The 23,267-nt window shown below is 42.2% G+C and overlaps 2 protein-coding genes across 2 annotated transcripts; one reads left to right on the top strand and one right to left on the bottom strand.

The window, feature by feature from the left end:
• Positions 1 to 2,753: 2,753 nt before the first annotated feature.
• LOC307051210 (NHP2-like protein 1) lies at positions 2,754 to 3,167 on the top strand (the record flags this gene model as incomplete). The annotated part of the gene is made up of 1 exon (XM_079701543.1): positions 2,754 to 3,167. The coding sequence occupies one exon, from the start codon at positions 2,754 to 2,756 to the stop codon at positions 3,165 to 3,167; it is 414 nt and encodes a 137-aa protein (XP_079557669.1).
• Positions 3,168 to 10,245: 7,078 nt separating this feature from the next.
• Positions 10,246 to 23,021, bottom strand: GRXCR2 (glutaredoxin and cysteine rich domain containing 2; the record flags this gene model as incomplete). Its single annotated transcript, XM_079703407.1, has 3 exons — positions 10,246 to 10,428; positions 16,686 to 16,907; positions 22,686 to 23,021. The coding sequence occupies 3 exons, from the start codon at positions 23,019 to 23,021 to the stop codon at positions 10,246 to 10,248; spliced, it is 741 nt and encodes a 246-aa protein (XP_079559533.1).
• Between the last annotated feature and the right edge of the window lie 246 nt (positions 23,022 to 23,267).

Genomic DNA, 23,267 nt, shown 5'->3' with positions numbered 1-23,267 from the left:
GAAGGTAGCTAATTTCATGATTTATGATGGAAAAAAAAATTTCAGAACAGCTCTCCAACATCCTATTGTTGCCAAAAAGCAAGAGAGTTTTCAAAAATATTAGGGGCAGTTTATAAAGGATAAAGGAGTCAACATAAAGGGCCCCCCAGTGACCATACGTTGACAGTTTTTTAAATAAAATTACTATTATACAAATAGAGCAGATATAACACACACACACAAATCAAATGTTTGCCCAGGTCAAAAAATAGAACTTTGCCACCTATTCCATAAGCTCCTTCCATGAGCCTCATTCTGATCACACCCCCTTCCCCTTCCTCATATCCTCACTTTTATAATAATGACTTTCTTATTTTTTGTTTTTTTGATTTTATCACCCAAATGTGCATCCTTAAACACTATAGTTTACTCTTGCCCATTTAAAAGAAGATGCATCTCTTAGGATGAAGTTACAATTTGAGCATCAAAAGCACCGTCACCATCATCATCACCATCACCATCACCATCTCCATCATAATCATCATCATGGTTTACAGGACAAGATGAGTTTTGTGAAAGACCATGAATTCAAAATGACTCAAAATAGAAAAGTTATTATGAAGCTTGCCCGAAAGATTACTGTAATAGAAAGTAGTGACTATAATAGATCATGTTTATTTTTTATTGATTTTAATAATTAAGAGGGTTTGATATTTCTTCTATGAATCTTGTATGTTTATAAAGCACAGTCATATGTCTGCTTTATCTGTTAAGAATAAACACTGGACACTGTAAGTCAAATAGCCCCAGAAAATGTAGATGCCAAGAACAAGAAGGACTATTCAGTTTGGGTGGGCACCCACAATAACCAACCAGAAAGGGGGTTCCACAGTGTTTGCCAGATGAGCTACAGAGGAACACTAACTACACAGACTTAATCTCTCAACCCCTAGGAGATTAAATCTCAATGCTAATAAGGGAGATGTAATTTTTAATGCTAAGAGACAAAAATCAATACTTGATTATGACAAGATAATAGGTTATATATAAGAATGGCCAAGTGATTTTTTTAATCAGAGATAAATACTAGGTTGCAAAATTAAAACCCTAGGCATAAGATAAGGCCTGAAATAGTTGCACTGGAATTAACAGGTGTAATTTAACTATAGAAAATTATAGTTAATTTTTAGAGTTAAGCTTTCATAGAAAAGCTTAATATAGAAAGGTAGTTTGGGTTAGAATCACCTTGAGAGAAACAAACAAGTATGATCAAGAATTAGTCAGTCAATATACCAAAGTTCTGCAATCTAGGCAGTTCTGATAAGGTTATCTTTTCTTCAGGATCTGCTAAGAATTTTATGACTCAAGGAAAGGAATAAAATTAATAATGCTGAAACTCTGAGGGTATCTAAAAACAAATATAGAAAAACAAGAAGAGAAATAAGAAAGACATTAAACCTATGATATTGATGCTTTAGAGTAAATTTAAGTGAAACTATAACAATAAGTTCTGTAGCCTTTGTTTTATATGTTTGTGAATCATGGTTTCAAAGTGTTTAAAAGCATCAGCTGTTCTAAATATATAATTACAGTTAGTTTAAACTGTTTTAAATGATATGCTTAATAAATCTGTAAACAATATTTAAAGGCTCCAAGAAAAAATTCATTTTCAGTTTGGGGTATTAGATTCATGAGTTTAATAAATTGAACATTAAACAAAAAACAAATGATTCTGTGTATTCCTCTCCATGGGAAAACCTTTTGGATTTAAATGATCTGTCAAAAAAAAAAGAAAACAAAACAAAACAAAAGAAATGATCTGTCAGTAAAGACCTAGAGAGAAGGTAGTCTTACCTTGTGTTAATTATCTATCCCTATGTAACTAATGGTCCCCAAACTTACTGGCTTAAAATAACATTTATTATCTCAAAGTTTAGCATCCCACAGGCCAGGGATCCAGGCAGGGCTTAACTGGGTGGCTGTGGTCCCAGGTCCCTCACAAGGCTACAATTAAGAGGTCAGCTCTGGTTGAGTCTCAAGATCACCTAGGGAAGGAGCCTCTTCCAAGCTCACACATGTGGTTGTCGGCAGGATTTAGTTCCTAGTGGTTGCTGGACTGAGGACCTCCATTCCTCCTTGGCTGTTGGCCAGGAGCCACCCTCTGTTCGTGGCCATGTGACCTCTCTATAACGCAGCTCACAGCATGGCAGCTGGCTTCATCAGGTGAGGAAGCAAGAAAAGCCAGAGAGTCATAGTCTTTTATAATCTATTCTCAGAGATGGCATCCCATCATTTTTGCCATAGCCTACTGTTTGAAGCAAATCACTCAGTCCAGTTCACACTCAAGGGGATGATTGCACAGGATGATTACCAGAAGGTGGGGATCATTGGGAGACATTTTAGAAGCTGTCTACGTGTGAAATTTCCCAAGGCACTGGCCCATACGGCAATATACTGAGGGCCATGTGTGTGCAACCAAATGTCATGTCTCTGCAAACACCAAATCACCAATCATTTACTGAGCACCTTCTATGCACCAGGCTTTGTAGGAGATGCTGGGGATACAGTGATAGATGAGGCACACTTCCTGCTCCTAAGGAGCTCATAGCTCAATGAAAGAGACCCACAATTCAAGGAGAGTTAGCCACTCTCTCTTCTCTTCCTCTCCTATGGCAAACATAATTTTATTTTGCAAATATTTATTTAAATCTCTGGTTCCGGGGTCATTTCTTTGTCCTTGCGGCATCAGGCAGGAGACTGCCGAGGCGGACTCAATGACTGAGGCTGATGTAAATCTGAAGGCCTACCCTCTTGCAGATGCCCACCTCACCAAGAAACTATTGGACCTCGTTCAGCAGTCATGTAACTACAAGCAGCTTCAAAAAGGAGCCAATGAGGCCACCAAAATCCTCAACAGAGGCATCTCTGAGTTCATTGTGATGGCTGCAGACACCGAGCCCCTGGAGATCATCCTGCACCTCCCACTGCTGTGTGAGGAAAAGAATGTGCCCTACGTGTTTGTGTGCTCCAAGCAGGCCCTGGGGCGAGCCTGTGGGGTCTCCAGGCCTGTCATCGCCTGTTCTGTCACCATCAAAGAAGGCTCACAACTGAAGCAGCAGACCCAATCCATCCAACAGTCCATTGAAAGGCTCTTAGAGTGTGGCCTCTGCCACACTCCCTGCTGCTGACTCCTACCCCAGGAGTTATGTATCGTTTGTCTGTTAGCATATAGTATTTCCAGCTACCTTCTATTGTTATAAAATATTTTAGTGCTCAAAAAACAAAAAAAAATCTCTGGTTCCCTGTGAGATTATAATGTCCCCAAGAAAAGGTACTATGTCTGTTTCATCTTTTGGCTCCTCGTGTCTTGCACATGACCTGACTCATAGGAGGCCTTCAACAGCATAACAGTTTGAACCTAAAAAGCAGCCATGGTCAATAATCTACTAGCCATTCGCATCTCAATGTGAATTAACGGCCCCAGTCTTCTGAGAATTAATCATTAATAGGGAAAGAAGGACTTGGGAGCTGGACAAAAGTGATGCTAAGGGAAATGTACAAAGAGGAATCTTGTCATGTTAAAGGAGATACAGGTTGACTCTAATTTTGTCAAGGCCTGATTTAACTTCCCCCTCCTACTTCCTTCCCCCACTGTCCCACCCCCAAGCAATGAGGAAGTTCTGCTGTATTATGGTTCCAAGTCTTCTCTTCTCTGGGCTGTACACGTTCTTTAACACAGGCAGTAATTATATGCCACAATCTGACACAGACATAACTCCATTTCTCTCTCACATAATTGCAGGAATGCAAACTCTCTATAATTACTGTGGTTAATTAGAAAATGAGGAGACGCAACTAATGAGGACAGGTGATAAAAACAACTGTGAACATTTCTTTCAAATTTACCTTTAGCATAAAATTCACTCAGCTTAAGCTCTAGTGAACCACAGAAGTTTTTTATAAATGTCACCGGCACAGGTCTAAATGAATATTTTACCACAGCGATTCGTGTTTTCAGAAGGCTTAGAATAAGAACAACATCTTCTCTATAAATGTAAGCTTAATTGATGTCTTTGGAAAGGTAAATTATGTGGATTTCAAAAAATATTTTAACTATGCAACATTCTCTTCAAGAAGAATCTTATCTGGAAAAAAACAAGGATGCCAAAAAAAAAAAAAACAGAAAAATAGTAGACTTATTCTAGAGGCAAAGGTTTCAGGAGTATGGACTCTTGCCCTCCTCACCCCACAGAATCCCCTGGACAGGAAGGGAAGGGAAGATAAGTCATTTCAAACCACAAGCATCTTCCAAGAAGGGTGGGGTGTGTGAAAGAAAACCCCTGGCCCTGCAGATCTTGGCCTGTGGAGAAGCAGATAGGCCTTGAGGCTAAGCCATGTTTGGGAATAGGGGCCATGAAGATGAGTCACTCTACCCAACAGATTAATAAAAACAGAGGGTGGGGGCTTCCCTGGTGGCGCAGTGGTTGAGAGTCCACCTGCCGATGCAGGGGACACGGGTTCGTGCCCCGGTCCAGGAAGATCCCACAGGCTGCAGAGCGGCTGGGCCCGTGAGCCATGGCCGCTGAGCCTGCACGTCCGGAGCCTGTGCTCCGCAACGGGAGAGACCACAACAGTGAGAGGCCCGCGTACCGCAAAAAAAAAAAAAAAAAAAAAAAAAAAAACAGAGGCTGAACTAGAAAAGAAAGCAAGGACCAGCAGGATGGCTGCAAGTGGCCAGCACAGTCAGCAAAGGTAGTCTTGCTGAGTTAGATTGCCTCATTACAATCATATAAGGTCAGCCCCCATTTTCCTACAGCTTGTTCCTTTCACAAAGGCATAGTGAGGCAAGACGTTTGTGAGGACCACAGCAAGGGCCTGCAGGTGTATAGTCTGGGTGGACGTGGCACCCAATGGAAAGGAACATCCTGTGTGGGACTGAAATCGAGCAGGACCCTGTGGGGCTCCTGGGCATGGAAGCCTTTCCGTGTCCCCCATTTCTTGTTTGTAGGGAATAGTTTCCAGCCTCCATGACCTTCCCTGAGATCCAAAGGGCAGATTCCAACAGTTGCTAATCAGGGAAGGGAGGGGGTGCAGAGACATGGGCGGAGCCGCCAAGAAACAACAGTGCAGCCTTGGAACAGGATCCTGGTTCCACCTCAAGGGATATAGGACATAACAATATCTTTAAGCTCTTCTGTAGATCTAAAACCTCCACCAACTGGAAGATGACGCAGAGAGAAGGTCACAGTTTGATAACCTCGAGAAGCTCATCAGGACTACCTGAGGCCACATTAAAGGAACCAGAGAAGTTCATCAGGAGGCCGGATTAAAGGAGAGCAGGCCCTGCACACACTCTGATCCCTATCAGCAACTCTGCCCTTGAAGCTTTGCTATAAAACTCCTTACCAGGGACTTCCCTGGTGGCCCAGTGGTTAAGAATCCACCTGCCAATGCAGGGTACATGGGTTCGAGACCTGGTCCGGGAATATCCCACATGCCGTGGAGCAATGAAGCCCGTGCGCCACAACTACTGAGCCCACATGCCTACAGCCTGTGCTCCGCAACAAGAGAAGCCACCGCAATGAGAAGCCCACGTACCGCAATGAAGAGTGGCCCGTGCTCACTGCAACTAGAGAAAGCCCGTACACAGCAACGAAGACCCAACGCAACCAACAATAAATAAGTAAATAAATAAAAATAAATTTATAAAAAAAAAACTCCTTACCAAATCTCCCCAGGTTGGGACATAGAGTTTTGAGAGGCACAAACCCACTGTGGCCCCCTTTGCCTAGCAAAGCAGTAAAGTTGCTCTTTTCTACGTCACCCAGAACTCTTGTTTCGAAGAGCCCATTCGGCACTGGTGCAGAGAGGCTGAGTTTTTGGCATCAGGACTAAGAGGTGATCCCTAAACTGAATTAATTCAATTGTTAGGACGATTCAAGGTGTTAGTAAATGTGGAGTGCTAAGAACAGTGTCTTGTGATGCATTGGGAGATTGGGATTGACATATGTACACTAATATGTATGAAATGGATAACTAATAAGAACCTGCTGTATAAAAAAATAAATAAAATTCTAAAATTCAAAAAAAATTATTATAATAATGAAAATTAAAATTTTAAAAGAAGAAAAAAAGAACAGTGTCTTGCACACACTACAGCTGATGTGTACTTGTTAAAATAAACAAGTAAAATAACTCTGCAATACAGCTGACCTGGGCCAGCACAGGAACCAAAAGTCACTGGAGGAAGTAGCAGAGGAGGCAACTGCGTCCTCCCAGAGCTGTAAGGCCAGATTCACTCATTATGCTGACCAGAGGCCCAAGATTATAATCTCATTAATGCTAAATACTAAGTGTATTTTCATCTTTGAATCCCCTACTTATTAATTCTTTATTAAATAGAAGCATGATTTGAAAGAGTACACATAACAAACAAACAAAAGAAGAGTACACACAAAAGTCTATGAAACCAAACAGAAAAAAAAAAGCTACTAAGACTATACAAATACACTGTGATATTATATAATGTCTTTTATGTACAATATTTTTTAAATCTCAAAATAAGAAAGAGATTAATGCTTAGACTTTAGCTTCCTAGAATCTGATCTTGCTGGAATATAAATGAACAGATAGATAGTGTGCCTTTTGAAAACATGTATTCGTTGAAAATTTTTTGAGTTTTCAAAGGATATAGCATTATTTTTATTTTGACCACAGCATCACTGTGATACTTTCTAACCCTCTTATCTGTCTCTAGCTCTGAAGGAATTCTCATAGTCTTAGGCATCCTGGTTGGCTAACCTTGCCCTAAACCTATCCCTGACACTGCCCAACCCACTGGTAATGCTTGTAGTACACAAATCAGAAAGCGGATTTTTGTGCAAACTTATCTCCACTAGTAAGCAAAGAATTCAGGAAAGTTTTTTATACAGTTAAGTAGGTCACATGCAATATTTCTGCATACAAAGGACAGTAAGTAGACCCTATATCTCTACCTTCAAAATATATCCACAATCTGACCAGTTTTACCACTTCCGTTGGAGCCACCCTGGCCTAGGCCACCATCAGCTCTCACCAGGCTTACTTCAGTAGTCTCCTAACTGGCCTCCCACTTTCACTTTTGCCCTGTAGCATCTTCCCTCAACACAGCAGCCAGAGGAGCTTGTTAAAACGTAAATTAGATGGTGACCCTCTGCTGCCCAAAACATTTGTATCAGTCGGCATCCAATCAGGAAACCAGAAACCACTCTACATATCTCAAAGAGAGAGGCTACGGATTATAAGGAATTGATGACTAAGAGGAGTAACTGCAGGAAGCCACTGCCACCCTCAGGCTGGAGGAACAAAGGGAATATGGTGTGACATGGAACCTGCAATCAGAGCCACTGAAGGGACCATGGCTGGAAGGAGCTGCCTGAGCCAGAGTCCCCAGCTGCCGTTGCTGCTAGGGCAGCTGCCTCATGGGAAAGGCTGCCAGGACCCTCAGCTGGAAAAACAAGAAAGGCTCCTCCTTTCTCCCTTCTTCCAGTCCTGCCAGCACCTCCCAGGGCAGAACCTAAGAGGACGCCAGCGGGCAAGGGGCTCTGGGAAGTGTAGTTTGCAGGTCCCCTGCCCCAGCAGTGAGAGGAAGGAGCTGAAGGAGAGGGTGAGGCGTTTCAGAAAACAGCTCCCATCCAGAGCAGCACCTCTCTCACGGTAACACCCAAGTTCTTACGACGGTTTCACAAGAAGGCACCGCCTGGTCCCGACACACGCACACGCCTTCTTTTCTGACCTCCTCTTGTCATCTTGCTCACTGTGCTCCAGCCACGCTGGCTTCGTTGCTCTTCAGACACACCATGCTCTCCTTCCTGCGCTGTTTCCTCTGCCTGGAATAGTCCTACCCCAGATAACTTCGCAACTCCTTCGTCCCCTTTAAGCCTTTATTTAAAGGACACCTTCTCAAGGACACTTCCCTGAAAACTAATTTAAAAACACACCACCCCACGGCTTCCCTGGTGGCGCAGTGGTTGAGAGCCTGCCTACCGATGCAAGCGACATGGGTTCGTACCCCGGTCCGGGAGGATCCCACATGCCGCGGAGCGGCTGGGCCCGTGCGCGTCCGGAGCCTGTGCTCCGCAACGGGAAAGGCCACAACAATGAGAGGCCCGTGTACCGCAAAAAAAAAAAAAAAAAATGCAACCCCTCCTAACTCCCGATCTTCACCAATGTCTTATTTTTCAGCAAACATTTATCCTTCTCTAACACACTATACATTATACACATACATATATAGTTTAATCAGATAAGTATCTTTTTATTCTGTATTACATATTTTTAGTTGTCTCTAAATACATATATTTTAGTTGTCAATATCACCCCACCAAAATGTAAGCTCCACAGGGACCAGGACTTTGTCCGTTTTGTCTAGTGATGCATCCCCAGTATTCAATAAATACTTAACTTAATAAATAAATGTAATCAGTAGATGTATTTATTATGAAATGAAAAGTATTAAATGCTCTTAAGAGCTTGGGGTAAGGAAAAGAAACCAACAGAGTTCACACCTCTTCCTCTGGGAAGCCACTCTAACCCCACTCAGGCTACATTAGGTGTCCCTTCTATGTGCTCCAAATGCTCCCTGGAATTCCCCTTTCCAGAACTTGTCACACTATATTGTAATTATCTGTTTATATATCTGTCTCCTCCACTGAAACTCTTAAGTCCCATAAGATACCAAAGGGTGGTGCCCATCTGAGAAACACTGCACATCAAGCACCTGGTAATACCATCCTGCATGTCCAACAAACAGTATCTGTGGTCGAATGTTCCTGTCAAAAAGCAGAAGAATACACTTAAAGGTCTTAGGATCTCTCGACATCATTCCTTCCTCTGATATTCTGGAAAGACAGAAGAGCCAATAGCTGTAAGAAAACATAAACAGAGTCAGGAAATAGTTAAGTACAGAAGCAAAGGAAGTTGGTGAGCGATAGTGTCATTGTTTTGGCTGAAAGAGAACAGGCAAAATTATCTTGGTCTTGAAAAATAGTTTAATATTTTTATTAGAAGTATGTATATTGTCTGAAGATCACTCCACTGTTGAATTATATTAACAGCTGAATATTAGAGAATAACAAACAAATCTTGAAAAAATTAAGTTACGAAAATCAAAATAATTACCATAGAAAAGCAATGCGTATAAATAGATAACAGATTTTACAGTGCTATTCTCAAGGGGGAAGGGGAATGGCTGTTAGAGCTGCAAAATTCATTAACAAACGTATTTTTCTAATTTTACAACCAACTTTAAGAGGAAAAATTATCCTTAGTATGCATATTCATAGACAGTAGAAACATAATTACTAAATATCAGCCTTGGTTAGCTTTTTTTTAGAAGTTTCCAATAGATACCTATAAAATATCCACAGTCTTTTATGAAGAGATCATGGCTATATCTTAGCCTTAAAATAAATGCATTCATTTGGTAATAATTTGGGGGCTGGAAGAAGTCGTTATCACACACACCCATATACTTAAGCACCAAATTTATCATAAATAGCTTTGACTTGGCTTATAACCTCAGTAGTGTAGAGGCACACAGAAATGTCTTATCTCATCTTGTCCTAAGAAGTAGCATTGCTCATTGCCTGCATGCATATTACCCAAGCACATCACACAGGAGAGACTCAGGACTTTGGAAAAAAGGGGCTCCTCAGCTTGCCTCTCTTCAGCAGGAAGCAAACACATCCTGTTTTGTTTTCAGTGGCCTGCTAGTGCATTCAACATTGGGCATCCTTTTCCTCTTCTGCTTAATTAAAAATGCAATCTGACCAATAACTGTGTGAAATGCATTATAAGCAACAAGAATGCAGTTCATCAGAAACCTGCCTTTTTTAATTCCTTTCTCTCTGCATAATTTTTCAAATAACTCCCAACCGGAAAATGACTTCAGCCTGCTGCCTGAATTGTACATTTATTTGTTCACTTGTGCAAGGAGAAACCTGAGCTAAGTCAAGTGAGATACACGCACACGGTCCTGGAAGGATCATTTTAAAACCAGTTTCAAAGCAGATTCTAATTCAAAAATGCCTCTGCCACTTAGACCCACATGGAGATGTTACCAGCCTCACGAAATGTCATCGAGTAACTCAGTTGTGCCAGTGGTGGAAGTGATCGCAGCCACGGTGGCTTCCTTGCTGGGAGAGGGAGGAGAAGGTGGAGGAGGGGCAGTTGATTACAAATAGCTTTAGGGAGGATGTGATAAAAGCAGACATACAAAGACACGGGCTATTGATTGCAAATCTGGCAAGGCTGCAGGCCATTCTCATTGCAGGCAGGGCACCGCAGGGCCCGATAGGACTCCTTAAATCTGTTGGCCAGCATCGAGAACTTGCTGCCGTGGCACAGAGAGCAGGTGGCACTGCCCGATCCTCGGCAGTGAAAGCAGTTGTCCTCGGGAAGTTCCCCTTCCTGCAAGAGACAGGTCAGGGTTAAGTTACAGCAGCAATTCAAATCCATTGTTCACACACAAGTCAAAATAGCACTGGGAGCCTGCAGAGGCCGGGGCAGAATTAGAGGAAAATGCGTCCCACACGTGCCAACGAGGGACCTGGCCAGAGGCACAGAATAAGCTCAGCACTTTATCTGAGACTTCCCTGATGGACCTCTCTAAGACAGCAACCCCTGCCACCAGGCCGTGAACTCCACAACTTGACCTTTTTCATCTCTCTTGTCACCATCTGACATGTTATTTCGGTGCCCATAAGGGCAGGACTTAATGTTCCTCATTGCCAAACTAATAGTGAACACTTGTGAAACACCTGGGAGGGGTCAGGTGCTGTACCCGGGCCCTCGGCAGTGAGAGTGCAGAGTCCTAACCGCTGGACTGCCAGGGAATGCCCTGGGCACTGTTCTAAGAGCTCTCTCTGTGCCAGTGGTTACACAGCTTGAAGAGAAGGAGGCAGGCTTGGGTCCCAGCGGGTCGGGCGCCAGAGATCATGCTCCTACTGACTCCATATGCAGCCTTCATCGGAGCTGCCCGGCAGCAGGTGCTCAGGATTGTTCTGTGTGACTGAGGGGACGGATGAATGTATGTTGCAATCCTTTGGAGCGCAGCTCTGAATTCCTGCAGAACTTTTATCTTTATGCTCTTGGAGAACCATGAAAAGGCCCTGTGATTAAGAGCTCGGCTCTGGAGTCAGCAGCCTGGAGCTGAGGCCTGCCTCTGACAACAACTGTGCACCTGGGACGGTTCCCTTAACCTCCCTAAATCTCAGTTTCTTTACCTGTGATCTGGGAGGGATATTGCTTACCTCTCTGAGTAGCTGGAATATTAAATGAGAGAGTATATGTAAATGCCCTAATATATTATCTGGCATATTATAGGTTCTCCATTAAAGTTAGTTTACTTCTAAGCCTTGTCCCCTCCTGCCAGGGACACCAGACTATGCCCCTTGGCTATCTCTGTGCTCTTCCCCTAAGACATCTCAAGGAAACTGGCAATTTTGCGCTGCCATGCAATGACCGTGCACAGACCACGAACCTTCTGTGAAATAAGGGGTAATACCAGATCGATACCAGGTAGATTCAGCACCAATTCCTGTCCATTTCACCTTTTGAACATCTCTCAAATCTCTTCAATTTCCCCTCTACAACCACAATCCCGATCCAGATGCCTATTGATTCTGGCATGAACTCACCATAGGTCCTACCTCCGGGCTTGTGGGATGGTCTCACCATGGATACCAATCTCATGAACCTACAGTTGTGATTGCCGCATAGAAAGCATCCAAGAAACCTTGTAATGAACACCTGCCCACCAGAAAAACTTCAGGTTAAAACCCAATCTCTGGGACTTCCCTGGTGGCTCAGTGGTTAAGAATCCACCTGCCACTGCAGGGGACACAGATTCCAGCCCTGGTCCGGGAAGATCCCACATGCCGCGGAGCAACGAAGCCCGTGCGCCACAGCTACTGAAGCCCGCACGCCTAGAGCCCGTGCTCCGCAACAAGAGAAGCCACTGTAATGAAAAGCCCGCGCACCACAATGATGAGTAGCCACTGCTCGCTGCAACTAGAGAAAGCCCGCGTGCAGCAATGAAGACCCAACGCAGCCAAAGATAGTTAGATAAATAAATAAATAAATTTATTGAAAAAAAAAAATCTCCTTAGCTGACGTACATCGTCAGTTACTTCTCTCATCAGGCATTCATCCTTAGGTCTCTCTCTAGCTGGTGTCGAGGGAACTTTCCCCACTCTCAACCCAGCCAGCTCCTACCTGTTCTCAGATGTCAGCTTAGCAGCACTCCCTCCAGGAAGCCTTGCCCACCCGTACCTCTGGACCAGGAGTCCCACCCCACCTCTACTGCCCCTAGCCTGGCAGGTCTCACACTCCCCTGAAAGTTCCTGTTGACTAGACAGGAAGTGTTCTGGGCTCGTGCCTCTCCCCATCACTTCCTGACATCTAGCATAGTACCTGGCACAATATTTGCTGTTCACATACTTGCTGAATGAATAAACAAACAAAACAATGATGTCTGGAGATCGCTTAGTGTTCTTAAATTCTAGGAACTAACAAGACAGCTGAAGTTCACTGGGTGGCTCGACCAGCTAACACAGCTTTCTTTTGTAACCTAAGAATAAAAATCATCTCTGAAAAGGGAGGCCTACATTCTAAAAATAGCCCCATCGCACTGCAAAGTGCCTAAGTAGGTATTAAATTTTATTTATTCTAGATGTAGGGAATGGAGGTCATTTTCCAGCTGACAAAATCCCAGATGATGTCCATGCCCCCTTTTGTTAATATTTTACTGATTGTTGCCATATTCTGATACGTTAACAATGGGGAAATTGGTTTTCTTCCCTTAAAGTATGCAGAATAAATATATTTGCCAAAATATTCTTAAAGCAAACTGCCATGGTTCATTTTTCTGCCAAATCCATCAGTTTTTGTTTTTCACTTGATCCAACTGAGATTTTAATGATATAAGTCAATGTTGTCAAAGAAAATCCAGTAAAATCCTATCATAATGCTATACATGTGATCCAAAAATTCATTTGCATAGAATGCCAGGCCAGATATTGAAAGATTAGTGAAATGACCTGGTGAGCCTGCCATAAAGAACAAGAACAAATCATCAATCAAATCTCATCTCATGTCATGTTGTTATATGACACCTTGTTAGAGGTTTCACTGGAGTTTCCATTCTCATCCTAAGTTACCACCCTTCCTCCAACTGTTTGCTCTCAATATGCTCTTTTTAATCATTCAGTTAACTCAACGGGTATTTATTGCGCCTCTGCTCTATACAAGGCATTCATGATAGCAGCGTCTGCGTACCAGTCTCAATATTTTTAAAAATTCTTCTCAGAAAACATTTAGTAAGAAGATATAGAACATAGCTGCACAGCGTAACTTAGGTTCTAGAACCCAACAACCTACCCAAACCACCTCTCACTAGCTCCATGACCAAGAAAAGGGGTCTCAGCTTTGATCAGAGACTCAAAGGCTTGTGTGGCCCTGAAGATAGTAAACAGCACCAATCTGGAGGCCGATCAGCAGAGTGATTAAGATCATGAGATTGGTAGACAGATGGACCTGGGTTTGACTACTGATTCTGGTGACCTCCGGTGAGTTACTTAACTTCTCTGAGCCTTAGTTTCTCCAGCTGCAGAATGAGACTACAGATAATACCCACCTCACAGAGTCCTTGTGAGAATGAAATGGACTACTGCATGGAAAGCACTGGGCATGGGGCCTGGCTAACATGAACCCTCAAAAAATGGCAGTTGTTGTTGTTGTTGTTATTATTATTATTATTATTCTGTTTCAAAGATAAGATCACATAAAGCATAAAGAAGCCCAGATGACTTATGGTCTCAAATCCACTGAATACAGGGTCAGATTTTTCCCCTTCTACTTTTAATTGTGGCTCAATTCAATTATTCCTCTCCCTTTCTTTTATAGTTAATACAGATGTTCAAGCATGGCCTGGCTTTTAGCCCTCCTTGTTCTTTCATCAAGGTCCTACTGTTTCCCTGTTCCATATAACACAACAAAGAGTCTCTTGGTCAGAATGGGCTCCTTGATGTTCTTTGACCCTCTGTTTTACAATAAAAGTTGTCTGGGCATTTACTGCATGAGGGATGGGGAAAACAAATAGCAATTTAAAACAGAGCTTAGGGACTTCCCTGGTGGCGCAGTGGTTACGAATCCGCCTGCCAACGCAGGGGACATGGGTTTGAGCCCTGGTCTGGGAAGATCCCACAGGCCGCGGAGCACCTAAGCCCAAGCACCACAACTACTAAGGCTGCGCTCTAGAGCCTGCAAGCCACAGCTACTGAAGCCCGAGTGCCACAACTACTAAGGCCCGTGCGCCTAGAGCCCGTGCTCCGCAACAAGAGAAGCCACTACAACGAGAAGCCCATGCACCGCAATGAAGAGTGGCCCCCGCTCGCCACAACTAAAAAAACAAAGCCTGCGTGCAACACTGAAGACTCAACGCAGGCAAAAATCAATCAATCAATTAATTAATTATAAATAAATAAATAAATAAAATAGAGCTTAAAGGACAGGCAAGTGGAGTATAACCTTTCACAGCAACTTTCTGCTGCACACATCTGTCTTGGTTTATGGCATTATAGCTAAAAAACACAGTTCTCTCCAAATTGAATTTAAAGGTAATTGTCATAGCAGGCTTGTTGTTGCTTTTTCATTCAGGCCTGCAACGTGACCTGCATTTCTGGTCCTCTTCTGAAAATGCATGCTCCAAGTTACCATACGGTATGGAAAAGTTTAGAATTAATGAATTTTAAAGTGGGATGGTCATGCTTTGGATCACAAAGTTTAGTTGTCTGACTGCTGCTATGCTAGGCTCTGAATAGTGCTCTGTAGAAAGCAAGAGAAGGCAGAGGCAGAATATTTCTTATCAGTTGGCACTTTCGTTCCAAATTCCAGTATTCTTTCCACAAACATTTACCTAATATTTACGGAGCACCTATTATATGCCAGGCTCTATTTTTTTTGGCATTGGAACTACTATGTTACACCCAACATAAACATGCCCCCTGACCTCACAGAGACCAAATCCTAGTGGGTAAGAGCAAACATTAACCAAACAATCACACAAATAAATGTAAGATTACATGTGCAGGGGGAGGGGGAGGTGCCTTGAGGGGTCCATCCTTGTGGATTTTTATCCTCATGGGATTTTATCCTCATGGAAACCAGGGGAGGCCTCTCTGTGGAAGTGATGCCTCCGCCGAGATCTGTGGGCAAGGAGGTAGGGAGTCTGGAGAATATTCTAGGCACAGGGAAGTTGCCTCTGGCAGGACAGAGCAAAGAACATCTGAGGGGTAGCCAGATGGGCAGTGTGTCTAGGGCAGAGGGAATGAGCAGATATGTGTAAGAGATGAGGCTGAAAAAGCCAGGCCACACAGTGCTTTCTAGAACAAGTGAGGAGTTTTGGTTTTATCCCAAGTGATAAGAGCCCATTGAAAGTTGTTTTCTTTTGGCAGCGGGGCAGGGTGGGGGGCGGTGAGTAAGGGATGGCGTGATCAGATTTGCATTTCAGCTATATTTTGTCAAGTGTGAGATCAGGTCGGAAAGAGACAGGAATGGTTCTGAGGAAAACTGGAGTCTGGTCATGGCTTTCTCATTCCCTTGACATCACTCAAGTGCGAGGAAGCCCCTGGCCCATTTTATCACGCTAACCTATGGGAGGTTCAGCTTCAAGTCCCAAGAGATGGAATCTAAAGAGAGAAAATTCATTTCTGCTGCTTTCCAAGCTTTTACTCTCTTAGCTTAAATTCACCAAAATTGCTTTTCTCACCCTCAACCCCACACTGTGAACTAACGAATGTCATCACCTTCCCGCTTGTCTGAGCATGTCTGAGCAATGGTTTCCAAGGTGGAGAGTGCACACCTCTGAAACGTGTGGGGAGAAAAAACATTCGTACTATTTATATTTATTTTTTACTATTTATATTTATTTTTTATCTAAAGAAAACAAAACAAGAAATTAAGCTTTAATAATATCTTCAGAAGAAACGGTTATATTGATTTTTAATAAACAAGGTGACACCAGCACCCTCACTAAGTTGGGCAGTCACTTAACATAGGTGGTATCCAAGGGACCCTGTTGTATACATGATGTAAAGTGACCTCACTTTACATAAAGTGACAATGACGACCCTGCTCATTCGTTCACTTTCAGCATATTACAACATGTTGTGGTTCACTAGTGTCTGGTCTAGTGGATTTACAGATGATATTGCTTAGTTTTAACTAAACTAATCTCCACAAACTCTAAAGACAAGTAGATTTATTAGATTTCTTCAAGAAAACTGTGGGTTGAGGATTACCACCTATAACAGGCGCACAAGCAAACCCATAAGAAAAGGACAGAGCTGATTTTTTCCATCTCTAGAACAAGCTGTTCTAAGCCTCAATGCAAAGAAAAAACAATAAGTTCCTAATCAGATCTTAAATCATTCAAAATAATTCAAATTATGAGTATTTGAAATATGGGCTTATAACTATTACTGCTAACAATAAAATGTGATAAACCACTAGAATATAATCAACTTAAAGTTCCTCAACATCTTTAACATTTAGATGTAAGTATTCACATTCAAAAGTTCTTACTTAAATAGTGCACAGTGAAAACAATTTGGAGACCACGGCTATAGGGCCAGCTCTGCACAGGGCAGTGAACCGTTCTGACATACCTGTGGGTACTGGTTATGGGGGAAGGTGCCTCCCGTCTCTGCCAAAGGCCCATCATTCTGGTCTCCATAGATTTCTTCTTTGCTCATCAGAGACTCTTCCTCAGCCTCCTCTTCCTTCTGGAGCATTTTCCTCATGAAATCTCTCTTGTCCATTGGAGTTCGAATGATTTTCAGGTTATTCGTGTAGATGATTATCTTTCCAAAATCTATAATAGGTGGGGACTAGAGAAATGAAGAATGAGCATGGTGATTCACCAGGAGTCACCAAATACAGGGCTGCAGAACATCTTCAGCATCCCAGGAAAGAGAGATATGGTCTGGCACTAGGGATCCCATCACAGCCCAAAGCTACAGTTCATTCTCTGGTTTCTTTGCTCTGTCTGAAAACCCTGAACACCAGCTTCTTTCTTCCTGTTGATGGTAACGAGCCAAAGCTGAATTAATCATGTAACTAGAATGTAGGACTCTGCAGGACAGGGTCCAGAGCTTCTATTCCTACTACATACCATGGGCTCTGGTGCAGGGCTGGGCACAGTGAGTGCTTAATGCATACAAAGGAAAGCTTTTAAAAAATAAATCTCTCAGCAACCAAATTATTAGTTATGCTTTTTCTTAAAAAATTACCAGTTTACATAATTAACAGGGTGCCTTTTAAGTTCTAACTTTTTTTTGTTTATTGTATAATGCATCATTTGAAAATACCAAGGAAATATCTTTTTGTTTTTAATGATGTATGAATGGAAGTAATGCTAGTTGGCAGTATTTGATTGTAAGAAATCAATAAAGTAACTGTATTTTTAAAAAAATAAATCTCTCTCCAACATTTTTATGCATAAATAATAACAGTAGACACAGTTTATTGAATTACTACTATTATTATAGTGGATAGCATTTATTTTGGGTCAGGCTTCATAATAAGCATTTTACAAACATTACCTCACTTCCCTCCCAAACATCCCTATGAGGTAGATGCTATGATTTCTACATTTTACAGAGAAGGAGACTGAGGTTCTGTGTGGTTAAGAGTCTTCCACGTTTACAGAGTTACTCAGGGTTTGTGGCCAGGATTCAAACCCAGGTCTGTCTCACCCTAAGAACCATACTCTTAACACCTATACTGTAGTATTCACAAACATTCCCCACCACCACCAGATATATGTGTGTGTGTGTGTGTGTGTTTTCATTATTCATATAATATGAAAATATTTTTATGTCAATCAATGTACTTCTATAGCATCATTATTAATAGCCTATGTTCCCTTGTAAGGATTTATCATGTGTTACTTCATCATTTGCTGAGAAACAACTTGGGCAATACTACAATGCAGTAGAGAAGCCTTGGAAGGAAATGTTTCGCAGAGCTAGGATAGCTTGGGGGGAAACAACACTAGATCCCAGTTCCACTGTCCACCAGTTGTGAGATGGAGAGAGCAATTTGGCCTCTCAGAACCTGTTTGCTCACACAAATGGGTTGACATCCAACTGATGGGCACCACCAGAGACAAATTACTTATTAAAATATATGAATATTTCCATACTGGGTGGTAATCAGGTGCTGTCTTGATACTCCTGAGAGCCTTTCTGTTTCCCCAGCCTCTCTCCTCAGGGAGCCTCTCACATCCCCAAACCCAGCAATGTAGGCATTAATGCTTAAGAACCCAGTATCGGGACCCTGCCCCAGCACTCTGCTGGCTTCTGTGCTGACTGAGCCGTGTTCCTGTGCTTAAATATTTTGACTCTCATCCCTGAGGCTAATTACATCAACGTCTAGGGGCGAGGGTGCAATGAAGAATATCTAAGAGTTTGCAAAAGCTGAAGATACTATGCAAGTGATGGGCATTGTTACTGCCATTAGTATTAAAAACTTCTTCAGTAGTGCACGTACAATCATGCTACACAACTACATTCCCCAGCATGAAATATTTGGCCCTGCTTTTACAGAACTGTATAAACCAAATTTATTTAGATGCCACGGTTAAGCAGTCTCCTATTTAAAGCCATCAGGCATTCAGTCACAACCTGGCTTGAGCAGGACTTCAGTCTTCAGGTCCCCTTCCTTGAAACACCCATGGAGTTTTCAATAATTATTTACGGAGCCACAAGCTTCCTGCCTGGCCCTCTATTCTCTCCCTCTCTTCAGGGGATCATGTGGCAGCTTCCATTTCCTACTGTTTGATGCATGCTGGGTTCCTGTTTCACACTCTGGACTATCAGTTTCTGAGCATCAGAAGATAAAGATGGTGGCACTTTTGGAAGGTTCCATATCTCTTTCCAGTAATAGCCAAAGAGGTTCAGTTACTAGGAAGCTTTTTTCACACATAGGGCTGTTTTTTTCAAGGCAAAATTCTCAATATACAAAAAAAACAAAAACAAAAAAAAACATTGCAGTCATCTGGTCCAACCTCCTGCCTCTAAGCTGGTCAGCATCTGAGACACCCAGGATAGTAAATTTATTTTTAAGATACTCCAAAGATGGAGGGTCCCAAATCACCTTTAAGGTGTGTTTAAGTTTCAGTCACCCTGACAGCCAAGTTCTTCCTTGTGTCTAAGGAAACTCTCTGGGTGTAACTAAAGTTCACATTATCCAGTTACACCCAATTGCCTGTTAGGAATACCCACTCTTACATTATAGAGGACCAGGATGGAGCCAGGAATTTTTTGTGTCCTTCCAATGCCCGGAATGGCAACTTATGTGATTAAACATTCATAAATACTCTGATGTCAAAAGCAACAGGACTGGGAATTGCCATTCAGGGACCATGAAACCTTTCCACTGCTCTGTGTTTAAATGCAGACATGCCTAGTGGGTACTAGAAACTCAATGGGCTTTGGAGGTAGGCAGACCTGAGTTCAGATTTTAAATCTCTCAAACTGTGTGAGATTTGCAAGTTTTTTTAAGCCCTATAAACTTTTTTTTCCAATTTGTAAAACTCTCACAGAATTACTGTGAAGATAAAATTGCATAATTTACACAAAGTACCTGTTCAATAAATGTTACTTTCCTTCTTCCTTTCCCTTTCATTTTTTAATGAAACTTATAAATTTTAGTCAGTTTCAATTCCTTAAAATATCTGATTGTTTATAATCACTTTCTCTATCCATCACATAAAATTTTAAAAGACTCCATATTTCCTAGATAAGAACCTGGTCATTATCACAACGGTAGGTAACATATACTGAGCACATACAATGTGCCAGGCACAATGCTAAGTACTTTTAATGTCATATATTTTTAATCACCATGATAATCTTTGAAACTAGGTACTTTTATTATCACAAGGTTAAGTGGCTTGCTCAAGCTCACAGAGTAAGTGGGTAGAACGGACATCAAGTCCAGGTTTAATTGACACCACAGCCTTGCTTTATATGATTATTATTTTATTGTGGTAAAATATACATAGCATAAAATTTACCACTTTAACCTTCTTAAGGTTCAGTTTAGGGACATCAGTACATTCACATTATTGTGCAACCCTCTCCACCACGTGTCTCCAGAACGTTTTCCTATTCCCACACTGAAACTCTTCAGTTAAACTCCACCTTCTCCTCTCCCCAACCCCTGGCAAACACCATTCTACTTTCTGTCTCTGTAAATTAGACTATGCTAGTACCTCATGAAAGTGGAATCATACAATTATCTTTTTGTGACCGGCTTATTGCACTTAGCTCAAGGTCTTCAAGGTTTGTGCATGTTATAACGTGTATCAGAATTTCCTTCCTTTTAAGGCTGAATAATATTCTATTGTATGTATATACCACATTTTGTTTGTTCAGTCACCTATTGATGAATATTTGGGTTGTTTCCACCTATGGGCAATTGTGCTGCTATGAACACTGGTGTACAAATATCTGTTCAAGTTCAGAGCCCTTACTTTTAATTATTGCGTTTAACTGCTACCCAGTGTTGCCGCAAAGCCGATATTTACTAAGGGTTATTTTACAGTTGTATTCACTATTGAAAAATCATGACTTCCCAGCTCTCATTTCCTTATTTTTCCTAAGTACCGCATTGACAACCTGTTTCAGTGGGTGGAGCTGCACGAATCCATCCCGACCACTCTCACACCAGAGGCAGGCTAGCAGTGGGATGTGGCATTTGTTCAGGCAACAAAGAAAACAAGGATAACCAGATGAAGCAGAAATCAAACCCTGAACCTTATCTCTAGAGTACTATGTTTAAAACCACTGTGCGGTGCTGCCAGGAAGACTCTGGTAGCTGGTTTTATCAAGTCCATGCCTAATCATACTTTTATATAAGTGCCAAGTATGACACATGCCTGAGGAAGGTCAAGCAGTCCAATATTATAAACCATGGCCTTGTACGAGGTTCATATAAACTATGGCTTTATAAATTCTAAAGCTACAAATGAGATTTAGTTAAAAAGAAATACTGTAAGTACAGGATATAACAAAGTACCTAGGACATAATAAGCACTTGATAAATGGTAACTATTATTATCATCATCATCACTATTATTAATGGCCTTATTCTCTCAAAAGGAACATTCCATAGGGCCAAGGGCATGAGGAATCAGAAGACCTGGGTTCTTATTCTGACTCTGCACCTAATGACCCTATAATATTGGGTGGGTCCCTTACAACTTGGAACTCAATTTTCCTCACTTGCAAAATGGAAATGACCATACTTTGCCTTTCTCCTCAAGGCTGTGAAGAAGACTCAATGAGATAGAATGTGATAGTGCTTTGTAATGCGTTAAGTCACTCCACTAACATGAGGGATTGTTCATTCCAGTCCCCTTTAATATCAAAAAGAAACCTGGGGCTTCCCTGGTGGCGCAGTGGTTGAGAGGCCGCCTGCCGATGCAGGGGACACGGGTTTGTGCCCCTGTCCGGGAGGATCCCACATACTGTGGAGCGACTGCGCCCATGAGCCATGGCCGCTGAGCCTGCGCGTCTGGAGCCTGTGCTCTGCAACGGGAGAGGCCACAACAGTGAGAGGCCCGCGAAGAAACCTGGTATTATCTTTGATAAATATGGACATGCCCATAATTACACTTTTACCAATGCCAGCAAGGCCAATACATTTGTCTGCTATAGATGTATAATCTGTTCCCTTAGGAAACGAACAATAAAAATGATTAGAGAGTAATTATCTGAATTTCACACTTTAAAGATGAAAACATATCCTGGTGTGCTATTCATTAATAATCTGGTACATTATATCATTGTATTTACTCTTTATTTTTTTTTTCTTTTAAGGCATTCATGGCCCTACTGGCAGAGAGCATATACACATCTCCTATTAGTTTCTGGAAATCAGCGAATATTTTCCAGGTTCTTCTAGCTTCAAAGAAGATCATGTATGGGCTTTTGATTATCCATGGTACTGGAGAAGGTAACTGAAATTCACAGATAAAATACATGTTTCAGGTGAAATATTAGCTCAAATGTCTTCCCATGTAACGTTTCCTCTGGCTGATTTGCTTTTCACCATTTCTTCCCAGGACTCCCACTACCCAGCATTCATGTTAACAAGCAATGGAAAGGCAAAATAAATAAATAAACAAACAAACAGAAAAGCAGGCAGCAGGAGGGAGATAAGAAATAAAAGAAGACATGGATAAACCACAAGCAGAAAAATTGGCTGGAATACAATAAGCACCTTCAAACACTTAGCTCTTTCAGGAAAAAGAACAACTCGTTGTCGCATAATTTTCTAAAACAGCAGACTGGCAACCTGAAAACCGCTGCATCTCTATTTCATTTTCTTACCAAGATTACCCAGCCAAAGACCCAATTACAATTTGCTACCCTGGATGGAATTTGAATACTAGCGATGTGTATTGCACTTCCCAATAGGTAGTCAACAAGAATGTTATTTTCATCCCAGGAATATTATTCTGAGAGCGGCTTCACATTTGGTGCACCTATAGCTCTGGTCAGTACCAGAGTAGGAGCGAGATACAAATCTGAACAATTCAGGTGTTTCTCTAAACACAGTTTAGTCCTTAAAGCTTATACACCAGGGGCAATACCAACCTTACGGTCATTCGCCTTGTAATCATTGAAGAAAGGCTGGCTGCTCGCCAAGGTGTAGGCACTACCCTCTCGAAACACGCTGATCCTCTGAGCAGTCAGCTTAGGGGAGTACGACCGGGGTTTGGGGGCTTCCCCAGACCCATAAACACCATCCATTGGTTCAAGGGACTCTTGGAGGAAACTGTGAGGGTACTCCTCCTTTGGCGACTCTAATTCCTGCCCATCCTCAAAGACCTGCTTCAACACCCGGCCGCTGTAGGAGGAAGAGATTTTAAATCGTACTTTCCGGGGTTTGCCGTCACTCTTCTGGTTCAGCTTCTTCGCAGGGTCCTCCATCAGCGGAAGGTTCACCTTGTGGTTTCCAGGCTTTGGTGCAGCCAGTGAAACTTGGGGCTCTGAGAAAAAGGCATTTTATTTTCTCTCCTGCATATAATTAATTCAAGCTGGTGCTGCGGTATGCTCGGTTTACAGCAACTGACACCTGCACATTAAATATTGATAGGCCTTCATGCAGAGGTAGGCTACTGTGGGTTTATGGAGTAGACGGAGCATAAGACGAGACTGGGTCCTCTCAGAATCCCA

This window comes from Hyperoodon ampullatus, assembly GCF_949752795.1.
Source record: "Hyperoodon ampullatus genome assembly, chromosome: 4".
NCBI classification, from domain to species: domain Eukaryota; kingdom Metazoa; phylum Chordata; class Mammalia; order Artiodactyla; family Ziphiidae; genus Hyperoodon; species Hyperoodon ampullatus.
This window is presented reverse-complemented; position numbering and strand designations above follow the sequence as displayed.